The sequence below is a fragment of the Juglans microcarpa x Juglans regia genome, chromosome 8S, assembly GCF_004785595.1.
Source record: "Juglans microcarpa x Juglans regia isolate MS1-56 chromosome 8S, Jm3101_v1.0, whole genome shotgun sequence".
NCBI lineage: Eukaryota > Viridiplantae > Streptophyta > Magnoliopsida > Fagales > Juglandaceae > Juglans > Juglans microcarpa x Juglans regia.
The window spans coordinates 5306561-5325795 of NC_054609.1; the positions used below are offsets into that span (position 1 = coordinate 5306561).

The following is a 19235-nucleotide window of genomic DNA, read 5'->3' on the forward strand; positions in this document are numbered from 1 at the left end:
CTATTTTGCTCCATTAAAACAAAGCAATTTCAGAGCCCACTGTCAAGCCAAGTCTCCACCTTGTCAACCGTCGGTCCTAGTCAGAAACATCCACGCCACACGGCCGCAGCTCAGTTACTCTACGCCCCCGACCACCACACGTAAGTCCATCTCCCTCACGCCGTGATTCTCACTCTCTGTTCTCCCTCTATCACTCACGGCATGTAGTTTCTCCCATAATCTCCCTCTCTCTCACTCTCTATCTCTCTCTCTCTCTCCCATAACTCTCTCTTACTCTTAGTTGCATAGTCACCGACTCACCGAACTTGCCATTGTGCCCAGTCATGAGCTACCGCTAGTTATTGATCACGGTAAGCCACTGCCACTACCTCTTGAGTAAGGCCATTCCGTAAGATTTTATCACTAATATTAGGAAGTGTGTTATGGTAAATTACAAGAGTACCCCTGCTCAATTAGTGTTGATAGAAGGGTCTATTTATTAGTGTGATGGCTTCCTATAGTAAAAACCAAGAGAAAATAGATGTTGGACGCTAAGAAGTTTTTTAGTATTATTTCTCAGTGCATGTCGATGGCAAAAATCGGGATAAATATGATACTTGCGCTTGATAGTATTTTTTTTAAAGTTAATCATCTGATAAATTGTGAAATTATGTGAAAGGTAAAATAATTGGTGAGTGGCGATATTTTAGAGTTTTTGAGGATTTTAGGTTTAGAAATATAGATTATTTTAGTAGTTTAGATTTTATTTTAAATAAAATCACATGTTTAACTAGAAATTTATGCAAATTACGTGTTTATTTTATAGGCGACCGATTATGTGCAGAAAATAATGGATTAGCGGTTCAAGGTAAGTAGTATGATCATACCCTTACACATATGTACGGTAAACAACATGTCTTTTATAAAAAGAAATTTGCATGGATGCGCTTCATTAGAAGCCCCTTTTTATGTACTCAGTCATGACATATTTATGAAAATCTATAATTTTATCTGAAGATTTATGCATTAAATTATTTATGAAAATCCATGATTTTATGTAAAGATTTATGCATTAAATTCATGATTTTATAAAAGAAGTTATGCATTAAAAGATTTATGAAAGGTCATGATTTTATATGAGAGTTATGCATGAAAATAATTTAGAAAAATCCATGCATGATTTATGTGAAGATTTATGCATCAAATTATTTATGAAAAATCATAATTTTATGTAAGGAAACATGTATCGCGATATTTATGAAAAAAAATGAGATTTCATTTGAAATCTATAATATAATATGACAAGATATGATAAAGTATGCATGGGATTTCTTTTGAAATCTATGATATGACAAGTATGCAAGAATGATTATGATGAAATATGAATGATAAGATATGTAACGGCCTATGTTATGATATGAAGACGGTACCTATGTTATGAGCATATTGCATTGTTAGATCATATATGCTGGTAGTGCACCCAGTATGTCTTCCTTATGTATGGATTCCACAACCCGCAGCCACGAGCAGAATCAGAATCTACTTAGATTCACTAATCCTAACTCATGGGGATCAACAATAGGTAACGGCCTAAGATAAGTGAAAGATAAGTTCATGTTCATATTCATGTTATTTACGTATGTATTTATGAGTATGCACTTTTTTTAAGAAACCTTATGTTTATTATGTTTACTGTATGATGTGTTGCTTATTGAGCATTCGACTCATTTTTTTCGTATATTTTTATGTTTTTAAACCATCCAAGTGATGACATTTATAAGGATGACACTGCAGAACAGGACTTGACCCAGGAAGGCAAGGCAGAGGCCTAGACAAATTATGCTTTGATTAGTTTTATGGTTTAAGGTTTAAATAAATTATTTTGATAAACACATGGGATTTCCGTATTTATTAAAATAAGTATTTCCGCAAACTCTATTTTGGATTTTAAGTGTTTATTAAAGTTTTTTTATTTATGGAAATCTTTCGCATCTAGGGTGTTGTTAAAACGAAAAGTTTTAGTCAAGTTTAGTGGCACACTGGCTTCTCGAAAATTCTAAAATATCTTTATTGGGGAGTGGGGTGTTACAGATCCCCAACAACAATTTGCTTACTATGAAGTAAGAAACAAGCTAAGAGAAATATTGCAGAAGAACAAGAGAGCTAAATTTATATTAACAGGACACAAGTTGGGTGGGGCATTGGCAATTCTGTTTGTGACCATTCTAGCCATGCATGAGGAGGCATGGTTGTTAGATAAGTTGGAGAGAGTGTATACATTTGGGCAACCAAGGGCTGGCAACAAGCAGTTTGGGGATTACATGAAAGAAAAGTTGAACGAGAATGAAGTGAGGTATCTGAGATATGTTTATTGCAATGACGAGGTGCCTAGGGTCCCTTATGACGATGACAATATATTCTTTGAGCACTTCTCTCCCATCCTCTACTACAATGTGTACTACAACGGGAAGGTCAGTATTAGTATTCTCTCTTTCTTGATCATATATAACTCTTTGAAATAGTCACATTACCCTTGCAACTAGTAACTAAAAAAAGATTATATTCAAAATTACTATAGAATCAGTTGTGCATCGTGCAGGTACATAACTAATCATATATATAATATTTAACCATTTTTTCAATTAAATAGTTGAGACTTTCTCACATATCATTTACCGAAATATGAAAAGTCAGTAAAAGTAAATGTGCTAATGTGATAACATCTTAAACATTTAGTTTGAAAGTAATTGAGAATGTAACTAAAAAATAAGGTAGCATACTTAGGAATTCTAGGAGATCATTGTCTCTCACTCTCTTTCAAGCATATAAAACAATAAAATTTTAGATGTAGAACAATAGCACAAACACACTGCATCCTTAATGTTGGAATCCAAGTTTTATGGGAGGAGCCAACTAAGAACTACTTCTCATTATTATGGGTAATACCTAAGTACCTAAATGCAGTTTTGGAGTTGATCTAAAGTTTCATAATCCCATATATCAGAGGTTCAGACTACAAAGAAAGTCGGTTGATGAAAATGTATAGTGTTCGGATTGATAATTCCCAGACTAGTAGCACATAGTTCTCAAAATTATGTTAGTGTCACCCGATTGGGATCCTTACCTATAGACCTCCAGAACTCACTTGGGCATAGAAATTCTAAAGTTGGTTTGCCAAAGAAATCACAATAGCTTATATAAAGGCTTTGGGGTTTCTTTGAGGGCAACTAACAACTCTTTTTAAGGATTTAAATTGCAATGTCATTTCTTTCTTTCCATTCGGTTTAGAGAGACAAGAAATGCATTTATTGGGACAAATGACTTGTAAACTAAATATTTTCCTTTAGGAGCATTTCATGAATCAAGATCGGGCATTATATATAGTCACCATGTCTACAACTTGCAAGAATAGTATTATAGATCACAAACCAATCATTGTACTTATAACTAAAGAAATATAGGGCTAGGCAGTGGGTCACCCAAACTTCCATGCCCTACTGCCCAATAGGCTAAGCGAACAAATTATTAATTAACTTTTCAAAAAGTAGGTGGATGAGTAGGATACTCACCCGCCCGCCCTACAATAATATAAACAGAAAACTCCACATGTTTTTTCTCTTACCCTCATTTTTCCCTCCTAATTACATCCTTCTTTTCCTCCCTTTCCTTCTTTATGCCTCTCTCACCATTTCTAAATCTCTTCTTCTTCATCTCATCCTTCTCATCATCTTCTACTTATTCTTCATGCATAGACCCAAGGCATGACAACATGAGTGTACATTGAGATCCATGGCGTGGCCATAAGCTCTACAACGACCTACTGCAAAACATGATGTTGAGCCTCAATAGAGTGCTAGAGACCCATGGACACAACTGTGGGTATCCCCATGCAGAGGCTGATCATGATCAAGATTTGAATTTAATCTTTTATCTATAAGCAAGTGGGTTTTAATGATTTGGTTATTATGACTTTTTGAATTATGTAATGGCCTGGAAGCTTGGAAGGGTTTGAATGTTTGCAAGCGAGGCTTTAGATTGGTTTTATTGATAGAAATCGGATGGTGGGATGGGAAGTACATCGGCCAGATCAATAAGGGCAAGTAGACATGAGGTTAGGCGAGGATTTGCTTCATTCTCTAAATTGTGTTTTTAGCAAAGATAGATACAATATTAGTCAAGTGTACTAACACTTATCATATTAGATTATATTGAGAGAGATATATTATTCCAAAGGAACAAATTCTTCCCTTGTATTTTTTTTTTCTTTTGTTATGAGCAATATCAAATTAACTAACATTAAATATACACTGCAAACATGCAAGAGACCTTAACAAATGCCTCAAAACAAACATTATACTACATGAAATAGAAAAACAAATGGGAAATGGAACTAAATGGTCAATTCGCAATTGAGGAAAGGGCTGGCTTGAAGGTGATAGTGAGTTGGGGTGTAACCAGTCTGATTTGGTCTGGGTTTAGACAAGTTTTGGAACCGAAATAGTATGCACCGGTTTTGAAAATTTAAGAACCAATGTGGATCGATTCATCATCAAAACTGGAACTTTCGGTTTTTCCGGCATTGGTCCGGTCTAGTCTGATTTTTCTAGTTTATCGTTTGCACTTGTGGCACTACATAAGTTTAGTATTATAATTTTTTCGACACTAAACTTAATTGTTAGAATTTAATATTTATTATTAACAATTACTAATTCATTAGTGTCAAATTATACTATTGAGATTAACAGACTTGAATAATAAAATTAAAATAATATAATTAGTGTCTAAATATATTGGTATAGTATAAGTAGTATCTAACTTATATCAAACATTATATTAATTTTATATTATAAGATTAATAGACTTGAATAATAATATTAAAATTTTATGTTATTTTAATTAGCAATTGATCATATAAATATAATATAAGAAATTTTAAAATATATACCAGAATCGAACCAGTTTTCAAAATATAATATAAGGTGGCCATGATGGAAGGGAGTGATGGATAAAAAGCATGCTTGAAGGCTATGGACAAAATATAGTGAATCAAGCCTCCTACAGTTATGAAAAAAATAATAATAAATCACACAAATAAACAAACACATAAGCAAATAAAACAACAAAAATACCCAAAATTTGATGCCCAAGTGAAGGTGAGAATGTTTGGAGGGATAAATAGAGGTGGGTGGTTGTTTACGGGGAAAGAAGCTGACAACATCTGGTGGACACACGTGTTTGAGCCAGCGTATGTGGCCGTGTGTGCATAAGCATCGATAGATGACGTGAGAATGGAGATGGAGCGTGAGATCCACGTGCATCGGAAGTGAGATGTGTAGATGACGTGACTCGCACATCATTTGGATGCACAGTGGCTTATGGTGCAGCATATCACAAACCAAAGCTAAATGCGTAAGAACAAAACAACTAACGTCACTAGTTGTTAATTCCTCCCTTGTATTGAGCACCTATTTCCACCCTATGTCTTGACTAGGGGTATAATTAGTCCAGTTTTAGACAAATTTTGGAACCAAACCAGTATTCACAAATTTTGAAAATTTAAGAACCGATACGGACTAGCTCTTTAGCAAAATCGAAACTTTTGATTTTTCTCAATTTCGGTCTGGTCCGATTTTTCTGGTTTACCTTTTACACGTGTGGTACTACATAAGTTTAATATTATAATTTTTTCAACACTAAACTTCTTGCTAGAATTTAGTTTTTATTATTAACAATTACTAATTCATTAATGTCTAATTATACTAGTATAGTATAAGTAGTGTCTAACTTAAATAAAATGTTATATTAATTTTATGTTATAAGATTAATAGACTTTGAATAATAAGATTAAAATTTTATATTATATTAATTAGAAATTTAGCATATTGTATAATATAAAAATTTTAATATATATACATATATCGATCTGGTTCGGTTTAAATCGGTTTTTAAAATATGAAAATTAGTACCAAACCGGCTTATGACCAATTTCAATTCTTAAGAACTGGTACCAGATCGAACCCACCAGTTCAGTTCAATCCAATTCAACCAGTTTTCCATTTTTTTTTACACCCCTAGTCTCGACTAATTAGCCATTTTCATTGTGTTGTATACTATAAATTTTACCCTATAAGCTTTACAAATTCATGTCTTTTTTTTTTTTTTTTTTTTTTTTTTATACCTAGACAATCTTTTTAGGGGATATCAAGTCTAGCAGTTGGAAGTTTGAACCTCCAACCATGGATGGTATCGGGAACCATTGATTGTGTCATTCGGAAAGGCCATTGATTACAAACCCATAAGTCACTAGAAAAAGAGAAGATCTGACTTCTCTCTAGAAAAAACTCATTCTTATCTCCGTGATAGCCTTCGCCGAAGAGGAGGGTGAAAGCCATGGCTCTACCCTCCTCTTCATTTCCTTCTATTGTTCTTTTCCATTTCCGCTACCTAGGTGTGAATATGCTTTCATAGTAGTTTTTTTTTCCTCTTCCTTCTACCATTTCAGTTTTTCTCAAATCTATCACACTCCAACCACCATCAGTCGACACGCGCCCCACCACACCACTCCTCAATCGCCAATCTACTAGGACGACCCGAAATCGCACCAAAAAGGTCAACGCATGGCTTGTTTCTATGCGTGGGCTCCACACGCCGCCTCATCTCGACACCTCTGTCGGCAACACGCACGGTACCAATGGATCCCTCACCTCCCGATCTTCCAGATCAGACCCACCTCAACTCCAAACCACCGACGTGTGGCCCACACACACCAATACAAAGGCACGGGAAGACTTTTGTTCCGTCACAAATCTGTCATTCCGATATCGATTTTCCTACTATGTTATCACTTTTCCTAACCGATTATCTTGAAAAATAAACTAAAAGTCTCTCCAAAAAATATCTCAAAACAACAGACTGCAGTGCACCCGCTTACACTGCCTCCAGCGATGGCTTACCAACAGACTGTCTTTTAAGACAGAACCCTCTTTGTAGGGTAAGGGTAGAGACCAAGAAATTGATACCAGAACCCTTTTTTTTTCTTTTTTTTCACCACATTTGTATTGTGGTTATTGTAATAGGGTATTTGTTGGGATCCTCACCCCCTCATCATGTATCATTTTTCTAATATTAATGAAGTTCACTTGCTTGCTGAGAAAAAAGAAAAAGAAAAAGTAACTAATAAAACGTTAAGGAAAAAACTACTTTACCTCCCAATTTAATCGCTCAAGTTGACCGCTTAACAAAAGAAAAAATTCTTATTATTATTATTATTATTTTATTTAGTGATTAAAGAAGTAATTTTAAGTATATTAGTGAATTTTTTTATTTTTTTAAATATTTAAATATATTAAAAAATGTAAATAAAAAAATAAATTTAAAAAAAAAATACAAAAATAACTAACGGTCAAAGTGAGCGAGCAGGCGGCAGAGTAGCCCAACTCAAACTTTAAAACCAAAAAGCTAGTCAAAAGTAATATTTAAGACATTAGTGATATATCAATCTCTCTAATTGCAAGCACCAAATAATGGGGATGGGAACCGCCCCATTTCTAGGAGTGAACAGATCACACGATGGGGTTAAATGGGCAATCACCTTTCTCCTTTTTGGTATTTTTTTTTTTTTTCTGCATTATAATCACATCAGCATATTTGGGAGCAAATTACATAATCTCAAATCGAAGAAAAGTAAGAAAGTACACAGGCAATATTGCCTTTTTTTATACAAAAACAAAAGGTCCATCAAGTCTCATTTATTTTTACAAATGAGATGAATTAAGATAAAAATTAAAAATTAAATAAAATATTATTAAAATACATTTTTTTAAAATTATTTTTATTTTGAGATTTAAAAAAGTAAAATTATTTATTTTATTTTGTATGAAAATTTGAGAAAATTATAATGATAGATAAGATGACTTAAGATGGATCGTGAAAACAAACAATACCTTAATCTTAGCATTTGGACGAACTTCGAAAACTAATGTATAGATCTTAATAATGCAACATCTCCATTTGTCCCACAAGCTTTCAAGGTGAAAGGGGAACCCCCAGAAGGAAAAATCTAAGGTTGATTGATTTACATACATTACATATATGTGTTCCTAACCATTGAATCCACAAGAATACAGTAATTGGAATCTCAAATCTTATCAGGAACCTTGGTGGAAGAACTGGTGCTTTAGAGCACCACAAATACTAAGCTGACACCAAATCAGTGTCAAAATAATATTGTTTTTTTGCTCTGCTGTACAGCATCAATCATGTACTTGCCCCCCTCATTTCCCATTCAACTCTAATCTGATAAAAAAACAGAACATAAGTTGGAGAGCATAGGACAATCAATGTACAGGAACAATTTTCCATTCATATAAAATGGTGTAACATCAAATAGCAGTCTTTTCTGCAAGATTATTCCCAATGAGTTATAACACAAGACACATTCCATACTGTTGAACCCATTATTGGTGAATTTGGAGAACGAAGTTGTGCATTCAAATGCTCCTACTTTCAATTGCGCAATGTTCAGATGCATTTCAAATAACAAAGCTACAGAAAAGTAATAAGGGATGTATTAAGCACCCTCCACTAACTAGTGAATCTGGGGTGATCAGTTTTACACTGATGAATAAAAGTAAAGTAAAGTAATCATGTAGCTCAATTTTCAGCTTTTATGGTAGTATAGATATGTCTTCTGAAAAGTATTCCATGGAAGAAACTCCAGCAGAAAGGACGTGTCTGACATGAGAAATTTAATAGGGATCAAAATATGAACCAGAGAAGGTACCTGCTATTATTGGTCAAATGTAATAATAGATGGCTGGATGAGGCCTTAGAAAGCATGGCAGGTGAAACAACCACTCAAGGAGCCCATCTGACGGGTTCTGCGGAATGAGAGAGCCTTATGGGAAGTCCTGGTAACTTGATTGGCCTGACTGGCCGACACTGAGCTCCTCATAACTTGAGCTCTCTTCTGAGCTGATCTCAGCTTGTTCATTATCTTATCCATGGATGACGATCTCTTCTTTTCCAGCTTCATCTGAAAGAAATGTCTATGTAAGGGCCATGAACCAAATTTCCCTTTTGCAGAACATAAACACATAGTGCATGCTTGACAAGATTGCTGGAGAGAGAGAGAGATTCTTAACTACTACTACCACTTTTCCTTTGGCCCATACGTCCATTGGGGCCATGGGCTCAAATTCTCGTGAAAAAATAACTTATTCATGTTTAGGAAAATGCACTTTCTATAATCCTATTTCCTGTAATTTACAGTCCAAAGGCTGGGCAGAATACTTCCTGTAATGACCCAATCTCCAGCTAATGGCCCCAAAATATTCTTGCACAATTTCACATTTCAACTAAGTTGTTAAAAAACCAAAAAGAGAACAGTAAACCAAAACGAAAGATAATAATTTGGCTAACATAAAGCTCACACTTTTGATATCTTGGGACTAACACCAACCATGCTAGATTAGACCAGAGTGACAAATAAATATAGAATCTAGTCGCATTGGAGAAAAAAAAAGGAAACATATCTCACCACAGAGAGTTGGTTATTAAGTGAATGTTTCAAAAAATATAAAACGATGCATTAAGACACATCATTAGGAAATAACCTCCAGCTTTCGTATTGCTGCCTCAGCTTTTGCCTTCTGCAGGTTCTCCCATGCCGTGATTTTGGCTTCCTCTCTTTTTGACCTGGAAAAAGTCAAAAGATGTAGGCTCATTGACATAGAATAGATACGTTTCTGCATTCATTTCATGGCTGGCACAAAGTGGGATTTATCTTCTGATCTCATAATACGGCCAAGCACTAATAAGTAAGAATTATAAATACTGGAATTTGTAGCCTAAATATCTTCGGGCAGTAAAAGCGCTTTCTTTTATATTTTTATTCTACATTGGATGCTGGTATCATAGTCAAACAGGAAAATGGGGTGTTCAACTCGGAAAAAAAAAAAAGAGTCTAGCACCAGACAAAAAGTGGCATGAATTCCTTGATATTCACTAAACTAACCAACCAACAGCCATTGAACTGACTTACATTTGGAAAACTTGTTTGAGTTCAAAGGTAACAATTCAACTCATTAAGATAATAAAATCACCAATATGAATCCGTGCTCCACTTAATTTATGCAGTTAACAGCTGAAGCTCAGATGATTAAGAAAAATGCTATTCACAAGCTTTTTAATCAATGTCCTTTCATTATCCTATGATATAACATCAAAATGACTTGAAAACTGTGTCATTTTCTAACTTACAGCCAATTATTTGATGCCACATCACATTAAGGGATGGTGAAAGGATGATGGTTAAAAGGCTAATGAATATCATTTTTCGGATGATTATCAACTATTGTCTTCCCAACTGTTTCTTAGTAAGATCTATCCAAAAGTTTACAATACCACAGGGTTGCAATATCAAACACCCACCATTTTACTCCACCACACACCGATAAACAATGAACTATGGTGTACAATATTAACAAGAAGGGCAACTTAAGGATTTCTTTTTAAAGAAATCTCATCATGTTTGAAAAACAATTTTGACGTCTCCGAAATCTTTTCTTAAGGCTCTCTAAATGTGCATTTGCTCCCATCGAATGCAAAGAGGTGGATTCTGAACCACATTTTGCTCCCCCACCTTTTTGATCTCACTATACATGGATAAACAGAAAGTATTCAATGTACTATGGCACAAGTTTAACAAGAAGGGTAACATAAGGATTTCTTGTTAGAGGATCTCATAATATTCCATGACCCCATTAAGGTGTCATCATATTGTAGTTAAATGTCCCAACAGAAATGAAGGAAATTTAAATAATAAAGTAGTCAAATATTCATACCTGGAAATGCTCTTTATATCCAAAATGGAAGGTTGAGTACCCACACCTTTCTTTTTCCAGTCATCAACATTAGATGAGCTCTTCCCAGGGAGCCGAGCTCTATGTTTTTTGGACCACCTAGTCACAGTGACACGTTCATCTACCACGACATCCCTAACTTCCATTTTAGATGGTGGTTGGCTATGCAACTGCACAATAGTTGGGGAGGAGGGAGTGGAGGCAGAGAAAGAAAGCCTCCTGTGTGGAGATGAGTGACTGCTTCCCTGTGGACTCATCTGGGTTGCCATATCCCTTCTTGAAACACCCAAGGATATGTCAGTGCCTGCATCCTTGAGCCTATCGAGCTTTTCATCTGTGTGTTTGAAACAGGGGAAACAGGTCAAGATCAGATATGTGAAAATACATCATGCCTCGCATTTTCATAGAAGATGGGTCTTACCAGATAAGGAGAGGTTTAAGCTTAACAATTTAAAATCCAGTACTATTACCCACATTTAACTCCTCTTCTATTCAGAGGCCATGAGAATTCTAATCAACTTTCACCAACCAATTAATTAAAACATCAAGTAAAAGGAACTGACATCCAGTCTTTTACTCAATCAGTCCTTCACGCTGACAATTACATTCATGAATGATGTTAAACTAACGAAGTTTAAATGACATGCAAATCCTAATTCTAATCGATACTAATCAAAGAAAGTGAGGCTTAAAGGAGCTAATTTAGTAGTACCTTGTAATCGAGGCAATGATGACTGGCTCAGCATCTCAGAGTAGCCGTGCACACTAACTGAACGTGCAATGCAAGGCTCTGTTACCCCAGGAAACACTCCAGCATTACCATTAGAATGTATCGCCAATCCGTCCGCTGCTATCACACTGGCCGAAAACGGAGAAGCCGCAACATTACCCCCACAGAACATCGGCGTAACCGGAGAATACATCGAGTAATACGCAATCCCAGGTGGGCCGAGTGGACCACTCTTAGACTTGGGCCGCCTCTGCGGTGGCTGAAACGAAGGCCTTGCAACACCGTCTCCCGAAACCGGACTGAAAATCCACCTTTCTGCGTCTTCCCATTTCGAAGGCAACGTCGACCTTCCATTGTTGTAAGGCAGCAATACCGTATGCCTCCGGTTAGCACTTGTATGTGAAGGAACTCGCTCCGAGCTCCAACCTTTTTGCATTCCGATGCTCGCCTGCCGATAATTCGGTGTCCCGGGACTCGGAAACGTACCACACTTGCGAGACGCAACCACCGAGCTTTTCTTCAAGGTTGCCAGCCGCGGCGAGGAGGAGTAAGCGGCGGTAACATTGTTCAGATCCAACGAAGCGGGTCTTCGTCTATCTAGCTTCTCGGCTAGAGATTCAGATCTGGATCTCCGATCCTGGCATTCTTTATAGAGCCAAAAAACCAAAAAGAAAAAAAGAAGTCAAATAAATCAAATGCTTTCTCATAAACTAAGCAAAAGCACAAGCTTCTAGTTCGGTTTGTGAAGGTAAGGGGGGTACCTTTGAGAGCTAGAGAAAATGAGCTCCTTGCAGAATCAAGAGGCGGACTTTCGTCTTCAAAATCTGCGTCGCTGTCTTCCTTTTCGACTGCGTATAAATCCAAGTAAACAGTGAGTGTGCGTCTCGGTCACTGAAATTTGAAACTTACGTATGGGAATTAAATACTACCTTTGGCTTTTTCTCCTTTTCTAAAGAAACGACTGTGCTTCTTGTTGTGTCCTGTGCGTTTGTTTGGATCTGGATCACTCGAGCTTTCGTGGCGATCGCCATGGTTGGGTCCTACCAAATGCTGCATCAAATCAAGGATTTTAAACCGTACTGACACGAATTTATCCACTTGAATTTGGAGAGTTCACGCAGAAAACAAAAAAAAAAAGAGGAGTATTGGATAAAAAACGCGCAATGCAAGTCAACCAAATGAATTGCAGAACCAAGCTCATAGAGGGGACTGGGATTTACAAGGGAGATTTCAGAAGGGACGGAGTCGTGGTCGTGGGCGTCGGAAGCAAAAGAGCAGCGGTCGACGCTGGCTGAAGCAGAGGAGAAGAGGCTGGAGAAGTTGGATTCGAGGGTGAAGATGACGGAGTCAGGGCTAGCTTCGCGGCCTCTCAAGCTGGCACCTGTCGACGATGTCCGCTCCTGAAACCCCACCTCCGGCATGATCAAGTCAATGGCTTCTTCGCATCACTTTCACACGGCATGCGACCTGCATACACAGTTAGAGAGAGAGAGAGAGAGAGAGAGAGAGAGATGAGAATCCGAGCGTCTGTGAGAGAGGGAATTCAATGGAACTGTCACATGTATGTCAGAGTCATAAACGTTCTAAATTTAAAATTCTGCTTAGAATACAGAAGTTGTTTGTGTGGCGAGAAACAAAAAGAAAATGCTGTCCATGACTTTATAAATTTATGAAGAAAACTTTGTAAGTCCTGCCTTTGAATTCATCATTTTGATTACAGTTAAAAGTTAGGTTGAAATTCGAGTAAAAGAATAAGAATGTAATACTCCTACCTGATTGATAGTGAATAAAATGTATTTAATGATATTTCATTTTAAAGTAATGTTAGATAGTGTTTTAAAGACTATAAATTTTGTACATTTTTTTTTTAAAAAAAATTTGAATTCATTATTAAAAAAATAATTTTTTTCATCATATAAATATCAAATTTATCTATTTTTAAAAAAAAATACACGAAACTTGTATGTTTTAAGATTACAAATATCATTTCTCTTTTAGATACGAACTTATATAATTTGGACATTCATTAAATCTGGACATTGAGGAAATCATGATGACCATTTGTTTTAAGAAATCGTTTTAACTCATTTTATTTAATCTAATAATTATAATTTGATTAAAGTTCTAAATAAAATATAATAAATAATTTAATTTTTTCAAATATTAAAAAAAATATTGTTTATAAATTATATTCTAATAAAATTTTTATTTTATAAAATTTTTATTCAATTTACATTTCAACTCATTCATCTCAATTTACTATTCAAATCATACCATAAAATAATTCAATTAGGGAATTATAAAGACTTTTTATCTATAATAAGATGATTGAGATTGAATCTTTAAATTTTGCAAAAGCTTCTTGATTGAATTTTGAAGAAACATTTTTTCAAAGATGTCAATCCAAATGAATACCTCTTTCCCATCATGAATTCCGGGTTTTGTGTTGGCATAAAGTCTCTTTTCATCTGTTCAAAATTGAGGAGGGATTAGTGGACGAAAGAAAAGACAACGTTTTTGGCAAGTTTTAATAATGAAAGCTGTCTTTTAATCGAAGTGTTGGGCGGTTTGTTTCTTTTAATTATGAGTGGGCCGTTTGTTTCTTTTGACTATGAAAGCTCTATTTCGTTTGTTTTTATAGATAATATGAGATAAATTAAAATAAAAATTAAAAATTAATTAAAATATTATTAAAATATATTTTTTTAATATTATTATTATTTTAAAATTTGAAAAGATTAAATTATTTATTTAATTTTATGTGAGAATTTAAAAAAATTATAATTATTAAATAATATGAGATGAGATGTGTTGTGAAAACAAACAAGACTTAAAAAGTTATAATAATGATTAATGTTTATTCCTCATTTCCTTTGTAGTTTTTGTTTTATTAGTAACATTAAGTCTCGTTTGGTTATACAGCTCAGATGAGATGAGATAAGATATTTTGAATAGTAGTTAGATTTTTGAGTTAAAATGAGATGTAATGGTTGTAAAAAAAATATGTGTTTAGATAATAAGATGAGATGATATATTTTATAAAAAAAATATGTTTGTAAAGTGAGATGAGATAAAATGGTTTTAACTTTTTAGGGATTTGATAAAGTGGTGGATCCCATCAATTATTGAAAAGTATTTTTAATTATTAGGTGGAAAATATTATGAATATATTAAAAGTAAGTAATATCTATTATTAATTTAAAATCTCATAAATATTTTAACTTTCCCAAAATATATTTTTTGTAATTGACTATGATTATTTCAATATTCCAAAATACGAACGCATTTCTTTGTTAAACGAAAATATTCTAACTATGACATATTTATTATACTATATTTTATAAAATTTGAAATATGTTTTTCTAATTATATATTACAATAAAATAAAAAATTATAATAGATAATTATATATGTTAAAAATGTGGTAGTTAGCATTACTATAACGGTACTGTAGAGGCAGATGAAACTTTGTAGCAGATCAACTGTAGCAGTACTGTATCGTTATTGCAGTGATGGTTGAAAAATCAGAAATGAGATAAAATTTTGTATTCTACCATTTGGATAGACAGATAAAAGATGAAGTACAACTCATATGATATAGTTTGTATCTTATTTGTGCATCCAAACCGGACCTAAGTTATAAAATCTCACAAATTAGTGTTCTTTACACCTTATTTATATCATTTCTTGTTGGATAGCTCTTCGGTTGGGGCTTAGGAAGTAATACTACAAATGTTTTATACTTATTTTATACACATTTTTATTAATTTAACTAAAATTTCATATCATTTTATTAAAAATAATCTTAATATTATATAGCTCTTCTCTATTTGAAATAAAGTTGTAAAGTAATTATAGAAGAGTTATCAATTATATTATGAGTCTTTAAAATGAGATTGACGTGAAAGATTCGCATATGTTCTCTCCACTCTATACAAATTTCGAAAAACTAAACAAAATATCAAACAAAATCATTCTCAATGTATGGAATATGCAATGTATTTCTGTCCTTAGACGTTTACTAATTCGGCAATAATAATTTTTATTTTGTATTTTATCATCATCACACTTAATGTAACAATTTTAAATAGTTGTCTATATAAGTGGTTGTACTATATAAAATTATTAATAAATATAATTAAAATGATAAAATTTAAGATGAGAAAATAGAAACCAATAGCTTGACCTAAAAAAAAAAAAAAAAAAAGGAGGAAGAAGAAGAAGAAGAAGCAAGCTTAACTAATACCAATTATGCCATAGGCCAACAACCCTCGTTCATTGTACCTTGATTGACAAACTTATTTCTACCCATAAATAATATTCAGACCGTTTGTAAAATGAAACTATTTTATCTCATTTTATTATTATAATTTTTTTAAATTTTAAAATAATAATAATAAATAATATTATAATAATATTTTATTCAACTTTTATCTAAAATTATCTGATCTCATCTCTCTATCTAAACGTGATACCACTCAAAAGAATCTCAAAGAACTCTTTGTTTTTTGTTTTTTTATTTTTTATTTTTATTTTTTTGGCTCTTTTTATGCATTGTTTCTGTCTCCACTGGGAGCTGAAGAATTGTGACCATATCTTTCTTTTAGCTCTTACTGTCAATTATAAGTCCAATTATTAGGTAATCTACCATAGACAAAAGTGCCATATAATCAAAATTATTTATTTATTTATATTAATTTTGAAATATGAATATTGTAATAGAAAAGAGTACCAAATAATTTATATTTCAAAGGTAACTGATAATTACTCATCCTATATAGCGATCATAATTTGTAATTCCATTTCAACCTAATTGTTCTTGAAAAACCTTGATTTTTAGAAGAAAATATAATTTACAAAAAGAATTTCAACACTAATTTACAAAGATTCATTTTTAGACGAGATGATGGGAGGATATTAGGGCTAAGCAAACCTCAGAAAATTCCGACTCTGTCTGACTTCTGCTTCGATTCTGACTCCAACAGAATCAGAGTGATTGGAAATCAGAATCAAAATCGAAATAGCTCCGAATAAGTAGTAGGAGTCAAAGTTCAGAGCTTTGAGGAGCTCTGAGCTCCGACTTTTTTTTAAAAAAAAAAAAAAAAAAACCTGGATGTAAAATGACATACGTCTGGATTCAAGAAAAAAAATACTAAACGACGTCATTCTACTTAATATCGGAGGGAACGGCGTCGTTTCATCACACGTGGGGTCCAAAACGCAGGACCCCCTTCCCTTCTTCCTTCTTCCTTCGTCCTTCTTCCTTCTCCCTTCGTCCTTTTTCCTTCTCCTTCTTCTTGAATCTCCTCTGCGACTCGCCACCTCCGTTCCCTCTCTATTGTCGCCGTTGCCTCTTTGCACCTCCATAGTGCGTTGACTCTGTTCCCCTTCACTTTTTAGGTCAGCCTCTGGTAAGTTGTCTAACTCCGAACCCTAAATCAAGGAAATTTAATTTTATGTTTTCTTTTTTTCCATATTGTTGGGTTGCCTAGAATTAATTGTTTTGATGATAAATTGGTGATTCTTGTGAAGTTGTGATATAGTAAGGAAATGTGATAGAATTGAATATTAGTGATGCATTGGACTGTGCAAATCAGTATGCATGCAATGTGTTTGATAAAATGTGTAAGAGATGCTATTGTTTCACAAATCAAAACTGTAACACCCCGTCTCCGAGGGTCCGGAGAGTTAACTCATGTTACCTGATAATCAACTCCAACATCGCTAATACTCTTCCAAAAGTTCCAAATCCAACGTAAACACTTCAAATAAATCACACATATGCCTAAATGAAATCCTCAATACAGTAACCCCAAAAATTATCAACTTCTCTATATGTCACTTAAACTCACATTTCAACAATATAATTATCAAAAAATACCAATATTTATCGAAAGCTTTCTATTCTTAATCCATTATTCTTAAGTCATCTCATCCAATTCTTCATAGTCCTGATCCTCAGCTGAAATATCCAAAAATCATCTAAAAATATTGGAGATAAGAGGGGGTGAGTTATCAACAATTCAGTAAGCAGAGAACATATACTAGTATGCAAACATGAGCATTTATAGATTTTAGAATACAGAACAAAACACTTTTTATTTTCTTTTCAGAATGCAGAGTCAGAACATGCTATCAAAATATCAGAGCGAAGGTTTCAAAAAAAATATATATATATATATATATTCTTATTCAAAGACTTTTAGCATAGCATAACTAACCACCATCATACCAGAACATCACAACGCATCAGATGCCATGTTTAACTCCCGTGGTAGAGTTGTGCAAATCCCGGTAGCTAACTGAGCAGAAACAGAATGTGAATCTTCCCCTTATTTATTCTCGGAGCCCCGAGTGTGCACACAGGAAAGACCATCAGAAAATCACTTTGTTTCCAAAGTGGGTGTACCAGAAACAGAACAGTTGGTACCAACCCAAACAGAAGCCACTATTAGCACCCGTGGTAGGTCAAATAGGTCACCATCCACAAACCACATCCCGATTCAGAATGTCATGCCAAAATGTTTCAGAAATTACATTATATCAGAGTACAAAACATCTTCAGAATAGAATAGAATCAGATCCTAAAACATAATTTTATGCACAAACTTTCATATTCGCTCTCTTTTGCACAGTTTAAAAGCAAAATGTAAAATAGTTCATGTCTACACCAGTCATGCCAGAAAACACTTTATTCTTAAATAGAATCTCATGAATAATGCAGAATAAATAACTGAGGTAGTTCAAATCTCTTTTCATAACAAAACATGGATATTTTCAAAAATCAACCTCAGCCCATTTTATTTTTATGCAAATCTAGCATAGGAACCCCGCTTACCTGGACTTCTTAGCTTTTTAGAATTTTCCTCAAAAATGTCGAGTCGACTATAAATCGTCACCTATAAAATAATCACGTAATTTTCATAAGTTTTCAATCAATCACGGATTTTGATATTTAAACCAAAGCTTATAAAATAACCTATTTTAATTCCTCAAAACTTAAAACCCTCATAATCTCAAAATATATCATCACTTCCTAAAATACCAATATCCAACAACCAACAAATTTCAACACAATCCATTCACACAAATAACTTCATTATCCAATCTATCCGACCCCCTTACTCCTCGAACTCAGTCCGGCATAACCAACCAGTTCACAGCTAAAATGAGTTAGTACAAAAATACATTTAAATCACGAAAGTTATTTGGAAAAATACTTACAATGCTATAATATAATTTTTGAAAGATCACGGAGGTGCTAGCAGTGGCGGCACAACAACAAAATAGTGTAAAATGCACTGTGGCCCTGGGTCTCAAATACCCATTTTTGAATGGGGACAAACCAAGACCTGAAATTAATAGGGTAAGGCTTAGGGATGTCGGTGAAGCTAGTCGTGGTGGTGGTTTGCCATGGGTGGTGGCGTAGAGGGTGGTTTAAGGCCAAAAATGTCCAAAACGGAAATGTTGATGGATGTGCTTCATCGGTGGTAGATCGGGGCTAAGGATGGGTGCATTGGGTTGCTAGGAGGTCGAGGATGAAATGGTGAAGAGATGGTGGCCGGAAGTGGCGCGACGGCAGCGCGCGAGCTCAAGATGTGCCGCGGCTTTGGGCAGTTCGTGGGGGCAAACGGCGGCACGAAAGAGGCTGAGAATGGAGTGGG

At 34.4% G+C, this 19235-nt stretch overlaps 1 protein-coding gene across 1 annotated transcript; it reads right to left on the minus strand.

Moving 5' to 3' along the window:
- Positions 1-7942: 7942 nt before the first annotated feature.
- Positions 7943-13252, minus strand: LOC121244632. The gene is made up of 8 exons (XM_041142793.1): positions 12792-13252; positions 12501-12621; positions 12333-12419; positions 11554-12216; positions 10824-11175; positions 9594-9675; positions 8762-9013; positions 7943-8274 (listed from the first exon to the last, which is right to left on the minus strand). Exons 1-7 carry the CDS (start codon positions 12990-12992, stop codon positions 8807-8809), a joined length of 1713 nt encoding a protein of 570 aa, XP_040998727.1. The 5' UTR covers positions 12993-13252; the 3' UTR covers positions 7943-8274; positions 8762-8806.
- Between the last annotated feature and the right edge of the window lie 5983 nt (positions 13253-19235).